The 20,290-nt window shown below is 32.3% G+C and overlaps 2 protein-coding genes across 2 annotated transcripts in view; both read left to right on the top strand.

Moving 5' to 3' along the window:
* The window catches only part of LOC110991383 (serine/threonine-protein kinase SIK2), a 40,411-nt gene extending 25,714 nt beyond the window's left edge, over positions 1–14,697 (top strand). The window contains exons 6-9 of the mRNA XM_022256729.2: positions 712–835; positions 10,136–10,362; positions 10,756–10,925; positions 11,217–14,697. Of these exons, the coding sequence (XP_022112421.2) occupies positions 712–835; positions 10,136–10,362; positions 10,756–10,925; positions 11,217–13,608 (2,913 nt within the window). The 3' untranslated portion in view covers positions 13,609–14,697. The remainder of the gene's footprint in view (positions 1–711; positions 836–10,135; positions 10,363–10,755; positions 10,926–11,216) is intronic.
* Positions 14,698–18,012: 3,315 nt separating this feature from the next.
* On the top strand, positions 18,013–19,683 carry LOC110991352 (5,10-methylenetetrahydrofolate reductase). Its single transcript, XM_022256688.2, has 3 exons — positions 18,013–18,158; positions 18,415–18,733; positions 19,112–19,683. The coding sequence occupies exons 2-3, from the start codon at positions 18,415–18,417 to the stop codon at positions 19,594–19,596; spliced, it is 804 nt and encodes a 267-aa protein (XP_022112380.2). The 5' UTR covers positions 18,013–18,158; the 3' UTR covers positions 19,597–19,683.
* Positions 19,684–20,290: the final 607 nt, after the last annotated feature.

Raw genomic sequence — 20,290 nt, 5'->3', positions numbered from 1 at the left:
GAATTAAGCTTTTTGCAGAAGTGCAAAATCCGTTTTAGAATAGTTCTATCAAAAATGCTCAATTTTTCAGCAATTTATGACGTCCTGCTTACGTAAATGGCGCTTTGAATACTTTATATTAGTTCAGGAACATTTATCCGATGATATATTTGAATGAGTTTTATAAGATTTTATAAAAATATTTTCGTTGGAAATTTTTCGTTATAAATAGGTCTCAATTGCATTGTTGTTAATATATCAAATCGTATTAAAGTGCAGTGTTAGCCTAGTGGATTGAGCGTACCCCAGAGGTCGTAGGTTCGATCCCCTGTTACGCACCAATGTACTTTCTTTCTTTATGCGCATTTTAATATACGCTCGAACGGTGAGGATAACATCATGGGTAAACCGGCTTGTCTTAGACTAGAAAAGTTGACGGCACTGGCTGATCACCTATTTGCTTACTATATTGACAAAAGATCATGAAACAGATACAGGAATCAGATGCCAGACATAAAAAAGGTTATGGGGCCACTGATTTATTGTTTTAATGATTATATTTATAAAATATATTGTTTATAATTAAAATCTAGATCATGTATTTCTATGACTAATTTACAGAAGAATATTGACATACATTGCTTTCTTCTAAATTAAAAAAAAAAACAAAAAAATATTTATTTTGTTTCTTCAGATAATAAACAGTCTAACACTGGTAACTATGTTTTTCAGAGCCTCGGTGTAGTGCTATACGTGTTAGTTTGCGGGGCACTGCCTTTTGACGGCTCCACTCTACAATCGTTGAGAGACAGGGTGCTCTCGGGAAGATTTAGGATACCCTACTTCATGAGTGAAGGTAAGTTTATGTTTTAAGATCTATAAAATCAAATCTCATACATAATCAATGCTTGACGAATAAGAATTATTCTGCTATTTTTACATTTAAAATAAAACGCAGACGTTTTCATAGATGAGAATATTTTCTCACTTAAATAACTTTTAAATTTATTAAACCGTATGTTGACATTTACAGGCATTATAAAGTCTTTATTCGATAAAATAAATAAATTATATAACTTTGATGATGCAAGTCACGTTAATGTTTCTTAACGTGCAATACTAAACTATACTTCCCTTTTATTTTGGCGAACAATTCTCGGTATCTGCGTTATACATTGTAAAGCAAACAACATATCATTTCTAAAGGGCACAATCAATAAATACTTTTATTAATAATTGGACATTGAGAGAAATGAACTTAATGCTCGCATATTAATTTTTAATCAGCATTCTGTAATCTGTGGGTTTATTACATTAATTCAATTATAAATAATTATTATATTGTCAATTCGTCATGAAATATTAGTGCTTTGGTTTACGATCAAGTATTAAAACAATTTTAAAGTTATATTCCGAATGTTACGGTCTAGTAAAACTAAATACGTAACTACTGACGAAATAACGTAGATAACTAGCACACGTTAATTATTATTTGTTATTAATTACTCAATAAACGGTATATTGTGCAATTTCCTACTTTATAAAAGGCTCATTTCAGCAATGAACAATTTTTATTGTAATAGCAGGGTTGATTATTGTAGCGCCCACACATTACATACATGAGCTCCACTTAAAATGAAAGTTTGACAGTTCTTTTTTTGGGATCCAGAGAAAGAATACCTAAAATTAAGCTAATGTCCCGCAAATGAAGAACTTTCAACACAGATAAATGATGTCTGCTTCACATATTTTTGCTTAATTTATAAAGTGCCGTCCCTAAGGGAAGCTTCATGATTGAACTCTGACGTAAGCAACTTCGATTTCGTAATTCCCCACTTTTTTCTCGTCAAACACTTGTTTAACGTAGGTAAGACCAAATTACAACAATTTTTTTTCAATCACCAACGCGTAATTGCAAAACCCGTACCTAGCGGTTTACTTCAGCTCGTGGTCTGTTTGTATAATCAAAACTACTTTGAATTTCCTCGTTCAGTTATATTTACCTAAAGAGTAACAAACATCGAATCCAAAACAGACGAACCTGTCTGAGTAGAATGGGATACATACAAATGTATCCTATTATATATCATATCATAATCTAAATTTTATTTCCTTTGGGGAATCCTTATAAAACCGGGAGTAATAACGAAAATTATCGTTGTTTTAATACCATTATCTGATTGTTTGACGCAAATGATAGCAACAGATAAGGCTAATACTAATGTACAAAATAATATGGAAATTTTAGCTCATATTTGCGATATGCTAACGTGGAAATTATATAAATGATTGCTAATAAATAATATTAATTTTAGGTACCCACTACTTTCATGTCAGTGACTATAATGCCGGAATGGAAATTGTCAAATATTTATATATATATATATATATATATATATATATTTGAATTTGTAAACATATTTGATTTAATTTTACTTAAGTATTCTAAAGCATTCTGCGCAGAAGTTTGCTTATATATTATGATGTAATCGTATGTAATCAATGTAAGTAGTTTAATCATCATGATTCTATCATCAACGTAATGGAAAAAGAATTGTTACTACAAGCGATTGACGTAGAACGTACGTAAACCATTAGAATTCAATAGAGACACGTTTTGTTAAAACGTATTTAGATAAAATACTAGCGGATTTTAAACTATTGCATATATATTATAGACATTGTGATGCTACCATATGTTTTTTTGGATCGTCTTGTCAAATAAGTGCGTACGTTTTACGTATGATATGTATTATTTTTCAAAGGACTAATGTTTCTGGCGTGTTATATTTGTAGTGGTTATTTGCAAACATCTTTATACTAGTTGTTAATATTTAGGAAGTCTCGTTTTGGTTGATGTGCTTGCTTCTACTGTTAAGACATTGAAAAGCCATACATGAATATGAATATATTTTTTATTATTTAAATATATAATTAAAAGTGGCTAATACAAACTTTACTACAATTATAAGTAATTAAGAGCACGAGCTAATTAAACTTGTTTGTATATTAATTTTTTTTTGCGAGTACTTTGTTAAATGCCTCCAAATAGTGCATTTTCGTCTTAATTCAATAAGCACACGACCATCGGGCTCGAAATAATACCATTGACGCTTGTTCGCGTCGGAACTTTTTGACGTAAGAAATGTTAATTAGTCCCGTCACTTTATCTACACAATACTTTCGCAAATTATACACGTTAAAAAAATTTACAATTGACTGTGATTTCTGACTGAAATTTGACGTTTTTAATATTGTTGGGGTCGGATTCAGAGACGCGATTTTCATGTAGATTGGTAAGTTCTTATTGTAAAACTGAACATAAATCAGGCATTGGAGAATTGTTATTGGTATTACTGAGTCATTTACTAACACTAAAATAAGCTTTTACTAATATACTCTAGAGAAAATTCTAGATATAAAGTGAGCTTTTTCCAGTAAACATTGCATTTATTTATGATCCCATTTCTTATACAATAGATTATGGATAATGCTAGAATTGATGAATAATACAGTAATCTTGAAACTTGCGTACAAATATTTTGTAGAATGTTGAGTTACAAAGAAATATTTGTAAACTTTGCAAAACGCATAAAATTCTTTTAAAAGTTGTTCTTTGTAAGAGATATTTAATTTCGGTTCTTTGCTTATATTATTGTTCTACTATTCTTCTTTTAGACCTGTTTAAGAGTACGTTATGTAATATATAATATAGGAATTGTAGCAATGAAAAAGTTGCTACGAAGGTTGGTACTGTTGTTTCCGAAAGTAATAACATTCTACGGCTCGTACCAGTAAGACTTATAACATTACAATTTACAGAAGTCGTGTTCCTAGGCAAACATCCTAATTTCAAAAAATTCTCATTAATCGTTTATTGCAAGTAAATGATTACATTAATGACATGCACTAAAATACATTTTATAAATCTACATAAAGGTGTCTATGACTCAATGCCCTTCAAATGCGATGTTAAAGGAAAATAATTTCATTCGTGCATGTCATACATGGTATGACGTTTTCGCAAGAGTTGCCATCTTCAATTTTTTGGCAGCTTCGCCAAATAATGATAAAGATAATTTAAATATGTTGTTCTCTTTTGAGTGGTGCTGCAGGTTCTATTAAATCATCGATTATGGAGTTTTATTTTCCAATTAATTGTTGTGCTCACTTCTGTTACTCTATATGTTTAATTGTTATATTTATTCATCATCATGTGCAACGTTATTTTTATACTTCTTTTGGCGCGATGGAGAAAAATGATGACAGTGAATTTTTACGATGCCCGCGCACAACACCTAAATTCGACATCGTAAAGTTAAGTCTAGGTGGCATGGAAATCGATAACTATGTTCAAGTTTTATATTCTAGTATTTTTATATTTAGAACACGTGTTTCGTAACAGTACAATTCAACAGTGTAAATAAATAAATATTATTTTGGTGGTTTTTAAACAAATTTCATATACGACGGTAATAGTGTTAACTAATAATTTATTTATTTAAATAAAATCTTTTTTATTTTTTGATATTTATCGTTAATCACTACTGCATTTTAGTTTTTTTTCCATACGCGAAAGTAAACATCTAACGCGTGTACATAAGTACACAGACAGTTTTTTATTTTTATATATTATGTTTTGTTTCGCACAATAAATAAACAAAATGATGAAGTATATATTAATGTACCCGTTATATATTAATATACAATTTCATATTTTTTTCGTTTTACTATCAAATCTTCAAAGCCTGGACCAATGATTCATTTATTCGATGTTTAGCACTCGATTTGAAGGTTCAATCAGCAAGCAATATCAATTGTATAAGAAATAGGTTCTCAGTCTTGAGTATATATATTGATTAAGAACTGTCGAGGAATACATTTACATTGTAACACAGCGTACGTGCTAATACACATAATTCACTGTTATGTAACGTAATTGACTTAAACAGAATAAAGCTTTCATATTTTCATAAATGTATAAATAGGAACCGCAATTTTAAACGCAGTGAATAAGATTAACACAAATGTAATATCATGTATATTACATTAGTGTTATTCTTATTCATAATCATAATTCATAAAGCAAGTAAAACAAGCTATTTGACAGTAAAATAATTATAAGTTTCTTTTAAGATTATTGAATAGGTAAAGCTTTGTCGTTTGTTTACCAAGCAGTTTAACAAGCATGGTACGTCGTAAGGACTGGTGCGACGCCATCTTGCCTAGAGAAGCGTTTTGGCGGGATCTTGAAGTTATGAATAAGTGATTTTCAAATTAAAACCCATCTTAATTATAATATCCATACTTATAAAGAATCTGGTTAGGATCTTAAAATATTTTCTTAAAGTCTTTCTTTAAGTCTATTCGATAAGGTAAAAGTAAGTTAAAGCCCTCAAGGCTTGTGTAAATGTTCTCCCGAATAGTGTGATTTTTCCGAATACCGGAAATCTAATTGTGGTTTGTTGTACGCCATTATAGGAACAACACAACACAAAGCCATTTGTCTATTACAAATGGCTCTGTGTTAATGTTTTTCTTTACTATTCTCTTTTTACTTACTTATAAATAAAAATAAATTTAATTTTTTTAGTTAAAATTATAATACAACATATTGTATACAATTATATAATATAAGTGACAGTAATTAATAACTCGAAGTTTTGAGTTCTTTACAGCAATCGTAAGTGAGAAATATGAAGTATTTATTTCACTATATCAAATTATGGATTACTTCAACCCTAAGTTAAAGGGCTTGACAGCGGTCGTTTACACTTATATTGAGCAATTTTAGCTCACCGTTAAACAGTCGGTGAACTTGAGCTGACTATCGTCACAGACGTATGCGTCAATATTTACTAAGTCCTTAGTTCTTGCCAATGTAAAATTGCCACAAAGATCATAGAAATAATGCTATATGGCGTGTTTACATTTATGGATCGCTTGGCAAACGTCTGACAAGCGACGCGACGTACGTTCCAAAAGCCAAGTTCACGGCATCTAAGTTTTTATCCAGTTCTAAAAATAGGTCAAAGAGTGTTCTTTTGTTAAATTTCATTTATATTTTTTAATTCATTCTAATTTTAATATGACATCCCGATACATCGTTTTCTACGGATCATACGGCAATTTTATTCTTAAATAACTAGTCCACAGAGATAAGTATACATTTTATAATTTAATTATACATCAATAATCCATAAATATCTTACTGTTTTATATCTGGTAGAGAAAAAAACACTTGCGAAAACTTTATATTATAACTTCAATATTTTCTTAAACTTTAATATTTACTTTCGATATATTTATAGAAATATTAAGTATTTAACTAATCCTATAACGCATAAGTTTGTGCAATATATTATTTTAATTACGAATAATAAGACGAAACGCAGCTAGTGAAATTGCACAAGTTCATGTACACCCGACTTTACACCCGCGCATTTTTACACTTGCGTCAATCGGGCAGCCTGCGTCTGAACTTATAAATAGCCTGAATTGACCACTCATCGAATTTATTTGTAGGAAGTGAAAGAAGGAAAATAGCGGCATGTTTTGGTTTCTATTTCTGGGTTAGTAAGCGATACTAGACTGTTTCATTTCATCACATTTTAACCGTGAATTATACCTTCAGAGACTTCTGAGACATGTGTATTCGAATTATTTCTTTAAATTTTGTCTTGAGATAAATGAAAGTTTAATTTAAACTTCTGCCGCCTATTTATATTGAGAAATGTCATTGTAGTAATATATTATTTGTATAGTAAAGTAAAATATCACCATAGCGAAAATTGTGTACAAAATCTTAGCTTTGGTAAGCCAAAACGTTGGATTACGACACGTATGCGTAATGAAAGTAACATTTTTGAAAATAGAATAAACAATTTACTTCTACTTTGTAATGTGTATGATTCCGGATTTTATTAATTTTAGACAGATTATATTCTAAACAGCACCATAAACCAAAAGACTACTGCAATTTACGTAGGTATTTCGATTTGAAAAGAGAATTGATTAAATTGGAGGAAAACGCGGACGAAACCTAATATTTATAATCGAATTTGCCGTTTGACTGTTTTGTAAGAATATTTATAGAAGTTTATTTTGGTTATGGAACTTATTTATTCCGGTCGAGCGTCTTTCAGCACATTAAGGCAATTAACTGTATTTTAGTTTTGTATGACGCATGCGATTTTAATAATAATTCTTATAATAAATAGACTACATAACTAACTTTAGAAGCGACGAAATAACAGCCTTGTTGTGTATATATATGCATATATTATATAGAGAAACATTTTAATATTAGCATTGACACGTGATTTAAAAAATATCTAAGAAAGCAAGTCGATCTATACACGCATAGTGAAAAACAAAAAACATATTATTCATTACTCAGGCACACATTTTTTATATATCTTAAAACTATTTCAGTTTTAACTGTGAGGACTCGAAAAACTAGTTAAGTTGAGACGTTGTGTGTTTTAAATGAAAACCATACATTTAAATATCTATATGAAAAAAAAACATATTGAAAAGGTTACAATTATTTACTTTGCCTTTATTATTTTGTCATTATAATGACTACGCGTCTTTAGCATACAATAACAATATTTGGTTATATTTAAGTGGTTGTAAGTGTTTAAAGTCTACGTACGTCATACAAAGTTTTTGGTTTTTACACCTTGTGTTGTACTGGCAAGAACCAAAGCTGTATGAGTTTGTTCACATAGTTTTTAATGAGCCAATTAGTGTTGGAGAATCTTTACACGAGTTTATACCATATCTCATTTAAAACGACGTTTTATTGTTTATCTGTACCAAATAATGATTTGAAAAACGAATTGTTTCATATTATGTAAAATCTTTCAGAGACTAAACGAAATTTTTTACATAAACAGAAAAAAACTATTATTAGTTAGTTTCACTTAATAGGCAAGTATGTGATCACAGCTTTCTATGCCTGACACATGTAGACGATCGGTGAAACGATCGCACGTTGTAAATTTTTTTTATATATTCCAGAAACGCGATGCTCGTCATAGTATAGACTCATATATATTAGTTAAACAATGTTTTGCTTATGTTATAAATTTATTTCATTTCCAATATCCCTCAACTACACCACATAATACACAAAAGTCTAGGGCGAATACACATTGAAAACATAAATATAATTAACAGAAATTATTTAAAAAAAATCTTCGTATATAATTTTTATTTTTTTATTTAGAAACACGTACAACGTAATTGTAAGATACATTGCTCAATATACTAAGATCTATATCTACAGTTAACAAACGAGTGCTAAATACCAAACATACATACAAGCAAATTAAAAACAAATGAATGTTAATTGTGCCCTCTTAGCATGGCTGAAGTATAAAAGAAAAACCACACGCAGTATTGGAAAAGCGTCAGTAGTGACGTCAGCTTTTGTCTTATCGTCACCTGTCACCTTGTCTATGGCTCAAAGTATATCCGTGTTAAAATTGAATAACTATTAGTTTAGTCACGCGCATACTGTAGCCACAATGGGCATTATTTTATGTCTTTGTCATATTGGTTTAAACCTGAAGATTTTGTTTTTGTATACTTAAAAATCCTTCTAACATGCGGTGGTTACTGGCTTTTCTGTTTGTCAAACATATTTTTGTATTTGGAGTATGTTATTTATTACATATATAGGACAATTGATTTAGTTTTTAAAATATCATTAGAAAAACCTAATAATGCTACAAAAAATACGTTGAGTTTCCGTGAAGAAATAAAGTTTCTGGTTCTATCGCACAAAGCGTTGATCATTTGAAAATTACTAACGAAATAGACGCAGTGTTTGTGGTTACTCTACAATGATGGTACACATTTTAAGTGTCATCAAATGTATAATCTGTTAACTCAGAATGCAACGTCGGAAAATCTGTAAGAGGATCAATATAATATAAATGTAATCGAGTTATAAGCCACCCTTCAAAGGTGTGAATGCCAAAGCCTCCACCCCTTTCGTGACCTTTTGTCGGGGTTAAGTTGACGTCCGAACGCGCGTCACTGTGACGTCATACTCGGATTTTACGCTCGGCTTTGTTCATTTTTGGTTCGAAGGTTCTTTTAATAAGAACAATATCACGTAAAACCACTGACCCAGTAGTAATTTTATTGGCTTGGTATGCTTAGACAATTAATTTACGTGCTAAAAGTTGCTGCTATTTCACTCATATTTTCTTTATATTTAAAGAACAATTTTAAGTAAACTTATCTGAGGGACCATACGCAAAAATGTTGTGCTGTTTCATCAAGCACATTTTTGGGTTCTTGGTTTTTAGGAATATTGCGGACCTTTCTTTCCGTGTAATTTTCCCAATGTTACTATATACTTGGATTATAAGTAAGCAATGGAAAGCGAAGTTTATTTTCGGCGAATTATTAGTAATTCCTAAAAATATACTTCCAATTAGGCCAACAATACACGCAACTCAAAGCTAAATTAAAGCTGAGATCTTATTAATTAATTTATAATTAGGCACGCTATGACGCAAATCGCGCCTAATTATTAGGTGGGTGTAAGGTATTTTTAGAAAGCTTAAAATCTTAACTCATTTAGTAATTGTACTTACATTACTGTTACTAAATTGTATCATATACCCTCAAAAAGTTTATAAACAATTTTGATGGTTTAATCTGAAAAAATGACAAGTGATAAAAACCAAAGATTAAAATAATACATATAATAAGTTTTGTAAATACAATTCCCATATGATTTTACAATATCGAACGAAAGATAAATAATAATATAAGTGTTTTATCGGAAGATACCCTAAAAAGATTGTTAAAAAATTTTGCGTGACGTTTTTTCCAAATGCCAAATGGGCAATTTATTTTTAATTATCCAGATAAATTAAACCTTATTTTAATTACATTAACGTATACTTAGATAGTTTAAATTAAATTAAATGTGTGCTTCTGGTGCTTTCTGCGCTCAACGAATAAGTATCGCAATACTGCAAAGAGATGCTGATAGCATAAAACTTAAAAAAATAGTTTTAATTATCTATTTCTGAATTATGAATGATTATTATTATCATTATACCTACATAAAAATAGTAATTATTATACTGTATATTCAACGTATTAAATAAATAAAATATTTCTGTTTCAGAATGCGAGTCTCTCATCCGTAAGATGTTAGTGCTGGAACCAATGAAGCGATACACTATTGAGCAGATAAAGAAACACAGATGGATGTCTACGGAGCCGTATGTGGTTCCAACCATATCTGGAGATCCAATGAGGAGTCCGGCACATGTGGCTCATAGCCATGAACCTAACGAACAGGTGTTACGGCTTATGCAAAGCTTGGGTATCGATCCTGTTAAAACGAAGGAGGTAAGGTTTTTGTTATATAACTGCCCATACACGATATTTTCTTATTTAAATAAAATATTTCATTTTCATCAATTATTATTCGTTTGCGTCAATTGGCTAGAACAAAAAATGACAGGAAACTCGGCATCATTTCCTACAGTTATAGTAAATGAGATCATTTAATTGTCTGTTGTTTTTTTAAAATAAGTCTTTAGTAGGTACGTAATGTTATGACGGCATAAGCGGTAGGTACATGTTAGCGTCTGTTTTGTTGATATTTTTTTATTAACAAATAAGTGACCTGCTACGTCCTATCGGGACTAAACTTCAATTTCCTATTGAAACTCAGCAATCAAATATAGGATGTAGGTAAACTCCAGACGCCCTGGAGTCACAGAAATGTTTCACCAACAGAGCCTTCGGTCGAACAGTTACGATCATCACGCGGCCATCTACCTGCTGCTGTTGGAGCGGCTAAGGGCAAGGGCCAGCCTCACTGAGCGAAGGCCCACGCGCAGACCCTCTTCAGTCGCGGACCAGGCGCTAGCGAGGGATCTTCAGGATCGGCGGGAGCAACATAATAGGTAATAAAAACATTTTGGAAATTTGGATAAAAATTAATTTAATTTTATGAATGTTTCGAAATGTTTGTTTTATCTTTATGTATGCACAAAAACAAATAACATTAAAATGATTAGCTGTAACTTAAATTTGACTAAGAGTCTAAATTGGTGTATAGGATATGGATATGGATATTGTTAGTCTTAAGAATCTCTCGTCTTATTAAAAGCACGTCTTTATTAATTGTAGCAAAAGCAAGGTTCTCGAAGCGTTTATATTGATTATTATTTAATTTTATTTTAAATCAATTCCAGATTACTACACAGCGGCGAACAGAGGGACTACAACCGAACAAACATGCCTGCATCTTCTGAGTCTACATCAGAAACTCAGCGTCTTTTATCCCTTGCCGGGGTCAACATGACCGAGCAAAGACTGCTTCAGAGAAATTCTGACCCCTCTGACACACACAGAAGTTTCCTAGTCAACGACCGATCGCACGAATCTGATTCCACAAGACTTCTCTCTATGAGAAACGTCGACGTGGCACAATCGAACCAACGGCTAGGAACGAAGCTCAACGATACTCCCACGCATAAACTTCTCACTTCAACATATGAGCAACAACAGAACATACTTAAACAATCTAGTGAAGATTGCCGACGGCTTTTGCAACAGTCGACGACAGTTGGCCCTGAACCCAAGACAGCAGACGGAAGGTTGTTAACATCATCCAGCTTTGATTCAAAATGTGCTATTGATTGCGGAAGAACGTCCGCAGCTGATAATAGTGCAATTGCGAATTTTCTCCAAAACTCCGCTTCTGCGACTAATTTCAACTTAGATTCCATGAAGATGCCTAATTCCACCACCTTCACCATGTGCTCCGAAGCTGCGAAACTTATGAACACATTGCAGCAGTCCCCCTTACCCCTTAAGGGTACTGTCAATTTAAGTACTAGCCCGATTCCGTCTCAATTTACTGATTCCAAACTCAGTAGTGTATTAGAACAGCCGAAACCACTTGAATCCAGTAGGCTCGTCGCCGCCCAAGATATGAATAGGTTACAAACGAGCACGCCGCCATTTAAAGACTACATAAATCATATCCCCTCTTACTCTTACCTACAGAATACATTGCCACAAATGCCTGCCGAAAGTAACTTGTCAGCTGCCAGTGAACTTTACCAGAATACTCTCTATAGACCTGATAGTAAATTCTCTTTAAATCGATATACGACCGGACAAACATATACCCAGGCCATGCCCGGAACATCAAATGATGCGACAAAATTTCAGCAGCAATATTCCTCATCCACAGACGAAGGTTGCGAAACGGATATGGAGGATGTGAACGCTTCAAGCGGGGTCCAAAACAGATTAAGTTCCTATGCGAGCTCCAGTTCTAGCAGCGGGGTAGTTACTTTTTTTAACAATAAGAGTCTTAGTCAAAATTTGAGTTGTGACTCATCGCAGAGCAACTTTTCTGCGTTCGAAAGTATCGACTATCAACTCTCGGATTGCTCGAGTGAACTTGCAAGCAGTTTACCCAGTTGTACGTCAAACGAGGACAGATTGTCGTATGAGAACAGCTCTCTCGTAAATACGAGTCCAATGCATCCGTGTGTTTATATATCGTCGTACAATAATAAAACGGCCGGCACCGGATTCATAGCGCGACATAACCCTATTAACTACCAATCCACTAATAAAAGTTGTCCTCGAGCGATTACTCGGAGTCCGGTCGATTTTAGAGAAGGTCGACGAGCCAGTGACGGGTTAGTGGCACAACAAGCCGCACAACCCGACGATGCCCAAAAAAATAGTTTGGCATTCAACAGTCAAAAATTAAATGAGAATTGCAAAGCGAAAGGTGTTCTAGAACTGCACTTGGTGCAAAAAGAGGCTCAGAAACTGAAAACTCAGTACCAATCGACGATACCAGCAGAGGAGATGACGCAGCGGCAAATTCAGCATAATCAATTCGCCGCTTCGTTCACTACATACTTAGATACCAAAAATCCTACACCAAAGCGAATTAGTCTACCTGAATCCTTCCATTACTCGAGTACATCACCCCCGATGCCGGCTAGTCCGAAAATGGTCGCTCAATTAGAGAATTCAGAGTTGTCACACGGCGTCTCTGTTTCTCAAGTTAGCAAACCGCCCTTGCAACAACAGCTCATGCAACATAGGCTTTTCCAGCAAAAACGTCAGTTACTTCAAAAGCAAATGACTCCACCAAATGTTCCCGTTCACGAAATGACCGCTCTACATAATATACAAGTTGGTTTAAGCAGGCGGCAGATGCTTCGCCAACAGAGCTATAAAATTGCCCAACAGCAACCGGTCTTACCACCCCTACCTTTGACTGAATCAGAGAGCAGAGATTTACTAGCATTTCAGGCAATAGTGGAAGACCCTAACAGAGTGAAGCACAAAGTTGAGGACGAAGAAGAAGCGAAATTTTCATACCAAGGTTCAATGGAAATAAATATTATGAAGGATAGATTGGGTAACGAGAATTGGTCCAATTTGCCATCTACTCTTCAAACCGCCTGTCAGATTTCCGAGATGTCGAGGTGTGAGGTGAAAGACTCCCAAGAAGGAGAAAGTTCCTTGGACGCTCCACTGTGGCCAGGACAATGGAATGCCTCACTGTTTCCACCACAGACTTGCTTTCAGGTATTCCAACAAATCAATTGAGTAGAGTAGTTAGTACAGCTCGATATAGTACTAGAGTTATTCACGCAAAAGTTGATTTAGCTATTTTGGCATTTGAAACAAATATATAGAGTGATATTACCTAACTAAATTCTTCTGGTGGCTCTTATAAAATAGATGCCTCTATGTAAGGCCAGGTAGGCCAAATTCCATTGTCTGTTATGTAGCACAGTAGTTGCACGCAGTATTGAAGTAAATAAATAGTGGATCTAGCTCTAAACATAAATATGTTGCCAGTTACACATGAAATAAACTACCGTAAATTGGATAAAGACGTGTCTCTTCGATATATTTCCTACTATATGGAAAAGACACGGAACACACAACACAACGATATGGAGAATACGCGTTTTTATTCGAAGGAAATAGTAGTTTATATTATTCTGATAAAAATGTATGCATGACAATAACTAGTGCTTTAAACATTCTACGCAAACTGCCAAATATCATAAAAAAATAATAAATAATACTAATTTGGGATTTAAATTTTTGTCAAGTAATTACACTTGTTATCACGAAAATATTTATTATTTACGTATAAGATAAAATCCCCTTGCCAAATATTGTATTAGAGGACATAATTAGGTTAAACCCATGAACCATAAGTTTCATATATTATTGTAAGAAGGCTATGATTTTTTGTGGCTAAAATTAATTAGGTTGTTAATTAGTTTCTGATCTTGTAGTTATTTAGTGTGTTTGACCAAAAAATTCAATATCAAATAGGTTAATTTCATACTTGCACTGTATGCACAATTCATAATGAGCAATATAATATGTGCCTCGGATCTTTGGCCAACAATGTTTGGCCATAGATATAATAATTCCTTATGACTATAGCTATACTCTATTACAATATGAAACTTATGGTAACCACAGATAATCACAATGTTCCTAATTGATACAGACCCTATAGTTATTAATATTATAATTATCTATTTATTATGCTGTATATATCTTTAGACATCCATATGTACATATAGGTTTGTTGCTAAGTTATGACGTATTATGTGTAAGATGTGATAGCTTTATTTAGAAGCAAGGTTATTTAAATAAATTAAAGTTTATATATCTTTTTGTTTTATTTTGCAAATTTTTGGCTTGTTAAATTACACTTGCATGTAATAAGAGTAGATTATAGAGCTGTATGGAAATTATAGTCTGTAGTTTTTGATAGACATAAACTATGCGGAGGTTTGTCGGTATTTCCATATAGTAACGAGAGATGTTAATAATGGTCGAGTTATTAAATTGGCTGATACTACAATCATTTCAAAATATGTTAGACTGTCGGCACTTAGCTGATATTACTTAGTCTGCTCATATAGATGTAGATCATTGCTTTTACGATATTATAGATAATGATTGAATATTTTCTACAACTTTCTAAAATATATCATTCCATGACCAGGCCCTAAAATTATTTCATGTAAGTAATAATCAAATAATATTAGCTAAAAAATACAACTTTCTTTAAACAAAACACAAATAAAGTAAAAAATAGATATTATTTCTTCCCTCATATAATATTTTAAAAAATAATTTTAAATTTCAGCCCAGCTGGCAAGGTCATAGTCTACCGCCCAACACCAATATGTTACCGCTTAGTGAAAGTCCGATTCTGGAACTTACTGAACAAATGGAGTCAATATAGAGTATACTTTTTGTAGACTTAACTCTGCAGTTTTCTATTAGCAATCGCTATCTAGGAGTAGACATCGACATGCTTAGACAAGCTATATTATCGACAAAGAAGTTACAGCAAGCCTTTTACTCATCATACAAAAGTTACATGCAAAGTTTCTGAATCCAAATCTTATTCTTAGCGTTAGGTCTACAGAGACTTAAGAGTTTAGTCAAGTACGAACTATCTCTCATTCGCATTAAGACCTATGTTAGACAAAAGATTTTCTTAGCGCCCCTGAATCATACCCTAAGTCACGACTGCCTCTTGCCATAAATGTATTAAATTTATGCAGTCGTGATCATACTCCTAGGTGGTGTTGTAAATAGAAACTTTTCCTATTTTAACGACCACTTAAATAAGTTTAACTTAAGGACGTTCTTTAAAATGTGATTCAATACATTCCGTTACATTAGTATTACTGTTTGTTACATATTTAGAAAAAAATATACCGTTATATATAAGACACTAAATAAGTAGAAATATATACTCATCACATATGTAAACATAACATTGCACGAAATAAAAAAAGCGTAGAAGGGCATCGGTTAGGTATAAAACAATGAGACAATATTATAAATTAGTATTAATAATAATAATCATGTATTAATTCGTTTGTAAGCATTTTAAGTAAAATAATTGTGGTGGCGAATTTCATGCGAAGATAGCCCGAATATAAAAGTGATATTTCATCAGTTACCACAAGTTTGTTATCTATGCGATACCTTGTATATAATAATCTACCTCCTAATGTTATAACCGTTAGTTTTAGGCAACAAGACTGAATTCTGTGTCAATTCAGAATGCTGTGCGTCTTTCTATCATCTAACAAATGATCGGGGTAAAAAATAAAGTTGGCAACACTGTTAAGTTACAGCTTTTGAAAAATGCTTAAACCTTTATTCCTTGTTAGACAATTTTCCCGTGATATTGTAATATATACAACGTTGTATTTGCTTAAAAACTTTTTGTTTACACATGCGTACGTATGAAAAGGGACCGATAACTGTCAAAGCTCAACAGTGTTGCCCTCATAACTGAGCTTTTTTTTATCCCCATTAATGTTGTAATGAAAAGCTAACTTGGGTAAAAAAACCAAACAAGTTACATCGATATTTAAAACGATAACCATGAAACCAATCATTCCTTACAACAAACTGGATTAAGTCGCAAGTAAATTGCTGATTTACTTTTGATGACTAATAATGTAGCCGTGTGATGTTAAAGTTCTGTAGTTCTTTTGTAGTTTCAAAATAATATAGACATATCAAAGTATCTTAGATCATAACTGATAAAAAATTTGACCTGGCTTCAAAAGTAACCGAGAAATAGTTGCAGGGTTAATCAAATGGCGGTTCCTTAGTACTTTAAAGTAAAATAGACTCAAACGCAGTACTCAGATTCGTTCATTAAAATAAAGCAAGCAAAAGGAATGTTTCCTTTAACCATGTAGTCGTCAACTTATCTTGTACTTCCGACGCTAAGTTGCATTGGTCTTTAGTTATATAGAGACAATTTGATAGAAGACTCTGAGTATGGCCAGTTGATTAATTCTTTAATGCAATGTCACGTGACATTCGTAGCAACATTTACAAAAATAAGCTTAAATTTGAATAAAAGCAGTTTTGTATGTAATTAACGTAATGCATACATGTCCTTTCGGGTTAACAGGCGTATTTTAATAGTAAACAAAAAAACACCAAGTCGTCCTATACATTGAAATATCTAAAATAAATAAATGCGTTAACAATTTTTTGTTTCATACTAACCGTATTACGAATTCAGGTGATTTCAGACAAAATGATTCTTATAATAAACGAAGCTTTATCAAACCATAACAATAACTTACATACGTAAGTATTTAAGTGTGTATCTTTTTTAGCAAACGTAGAGTAGGTGTTTGGATGCTTTTACACAATTAGACAAATATTGCCATTGTATTATAATCCGTCATTCAGCATATTAATAGTCAATTTTATAAAATAATCAATGTAGCATACCGAGTAGATTTGTAACGGCTTGAACACCCATCTTATTCATACGCTAAGCCTCAGTTATTGTATGTTTTTTCCCTATCACTCTCGTATCACTTTGCATTAGAAACGGGACAAAATATTTGGCTTATGTTTATGGATAAGAAGACCAGACTTTCTTTAAGAAAACTTTTATAATAATTTATTTATGGATATTTCAACACTACCCAATCGTCACGTAAGCATTAATATGATAGGGTTTTGGTATTTGTCTGCATTTTGGGTGTATTTTTTGTGCTATTTTGGTTGTGATACGAAAGTTTTTTTTTAGACCGGCATAATACATTTAACTGATTTACATAACTTTGTTTTATTTAACTTCTAGAAGACCTGGCGTACTTTTTACCGCCTACCAGTTAATAAATGTCGTTTTTCAGATTAGCTGAAGATAATTTGAATGGACGGGCCAGCCGTTCTTGAGTTTTGAGTTATGTTTAAAAATATAGTGATTTAAAATTATCCCAATAAGGTGACTTATATAAAGAGACAAATTGCATAAGTTTTTTTGTATTAATCTTAATGTCCAAAACAAAACTGTTAAAAACAACCCAGGTAAAATGTAGGTACTTCAAGAAATCACAAAAATTAAAAACTGATTAGACGAGAACTAGAAACAATACTTATGTGGCTTGTTCATACACGTATAAGTAATAAACAAGATATATCAAATAATAAAAAGTTTATATTAAAAACAATAAGCTGATATGTAAAAAATAGATTAAATAATAATACCCTATACTTTATCAGGTAACGGAGATAACATTTCAGTTCAGTTTGTGTTCGACGGCATAAATGATAGCAGCCGACCATAGAAGGTAATTTTCAGTCTAACGCATTTTCTAGGATAAAGTTTAAGAACTATTGGTATTATCATTGAACAAAAAGCTTCTCAAATTACATTTTATGAGATTATAGCATAACTATTCTATAAATCAAATTTAGAAACTTAAAAGTAGGGTATCAATGCACTACTACTTTTTTTGAATAAAGTTTGGACGTTTAATGTCATAATATTTTCACAATATTGTAATAATATTGAAATCGTTACTGGATTTTATCTATGGGTTTCAGATGGCGCGAAAAATAACAGATATACTTAACAATATTGATAAGTTTTCCTATTCCTTTGAAGTAACTCCTAACGTTATAGAAGAAGAATTAAACAGTATAAAATTAGAACCAGCCTTTTATGCAATAACATGGCATGCCAAATTGTACGATTTTAATAATTTAGATATCCAACCACTAAAATTAGCTGAAACTTTAGCTAGTAAAAATAAAAATGTTTTACTCAACTTATCGTGTCATAAAATGAGGAAAGAATATTTATATAGAGTGCTAGATTTTCTAAAATCTAAAGAAATTTGCAATTTATTCATCGTTCAAGGAGGTAAGTTTAATTTCTATAATTTAAGCTGAGTATTTATAGCTAAGTTGCGTTTAAAGTTGAGACTTATGATGGTTGATCAACGACGTATTGATTATAGTTCCATATTTCTTATGCATGGATCTTAGACACTCATCTCGCTCGTGCTAGTGCTTGCTATTTATGCATTATGTAGACCTGGTTAGGTGAAAGAAAACATCGTGAGGAAACCACAACAACTAAGATCATAAAACAGCAGGCTAGAATACTTAAAACAGGCACCGCATTTTTTATTATTGAATAGTAAATTAAACACACAAGACAAAGGTATTAATAGGTCCTTGAATTACCACGATACGAATTTTACGATGTATCGTGAACTTACACGTTCATTTTTTTCAGAGGGTTATGACGAAAACTTATCTGATTTCAAGTCTACGTCGGATTTAGTCGCATCTATACGAGATCATACAGGAAATTATTTCTCTGTTGGTGTCGCTGGGCATTGCGAGAAATTGGCCAGCATAGAAAGCCTGAAAGAAAAAATCAGCAGTGGCGCAGATTTTATTATAACCCAGGCCTTTTTTGAGCCTAATGTTTTCAAATCATTTATCGCTAATTGCAAGGAAGCTGGAATTACATCTCCTATAATTCCAGGTGTATTTCCATTCGATAACCAAGGCGAAGTTGAGAAATTTATTAGTTTGTGTAAAATTCATATTGATGCAAAAATAATGGATGATATAAAAAATCAACCGAGCGAAGAAGTTGTCAAGAATTTAGTCAATCTGATTTACAACGAAACAGATGTAAAGCATTTCCATTTCTTTACAATGAATAAATTTGAAAAGACATCAAAAGTTATCAATGGACTATTACCTTTATAAAGAAATTACGAAACATATTTTTATGTAATAAAAATAAGCCAGATAAATTGTTACATTTACCATGTATAGAATACATTTTTAATTTACTATACTTTTATTCTTGATTCGGGATGGACGAGGTACCTATGATGTAGTATTGTATACGTAATACATAATATTATAACTCACCAATTTTTTTACAGTAAGTAGGTATCACTTTTTGTAATTTTTATTTATTAAACTAAAAAATTAAAAGAAGTCGATGGCAATCCAACATTATAGGAGTCGTTGTATTTTATATATAGCGTAGGTAGGTATGATTTAGTGGATTAGGAAAATGAAATAAACATTAAGAGTCAATATTTTACTAAAAATATGTTGTAAAAACTACGCATTTCAGTATCCACCTATTTTAATATAACGGGGCAATCGGGCAGGGAGCCTTCCTGGTGTTAAGTGAACTGCCGTCCATGACACCCACATTGCCAGAAGGCTCAACTGTAACTAAACGAATACGATATTGGCGAAATTTAATAAAAATTTATTAAAGCATAAAGTATGCAATATCGTTACTGTTAACGAACTCTGCAAATAGCTATTAACGTCGATTATGTCGGACATCAGCTGAGAAAGCAGGCACAAAGACATTGTTAACAGGGATCTGTGAAATAGACTGGTTCTAGATCCATTATGTATTATGTACATCATCTTTGTC

The sequence above is a fragment of the Pieris rapae genome, chromosome 6 (genome assembly GCF_905147795.1).
Source record: "Pieris rapae chromosome 6, ilPieRapa1.1, whole genome shotgun sequence".
Lineage (NCBI taxonomy): Eukaryota > Metazoa > Arthropoda > Insecta > Lepidoptera > Pieridae > Pieris > Pieris rapae.
This window is presented reverse-complemented; position numbering and strand designations above follow the sequence as displayed.

Bases quoted from the DNA above. Each gene is read 5' to 3' on its own strand.
- LOC110991352 (XM_022256688.2), top strand. From the start codon at position 18,415: ATGGCGCGAAAAATAACAGATATACTTAACAATATTGATAAGTTTTCC. The intron at 18,734-19,111 runs GTAAGTTTAATT...CATTTTTTTCAG, and splicing joins TTTATTCATCGTTCAAGGAG to AGGGTTATGACGAAAACTTA.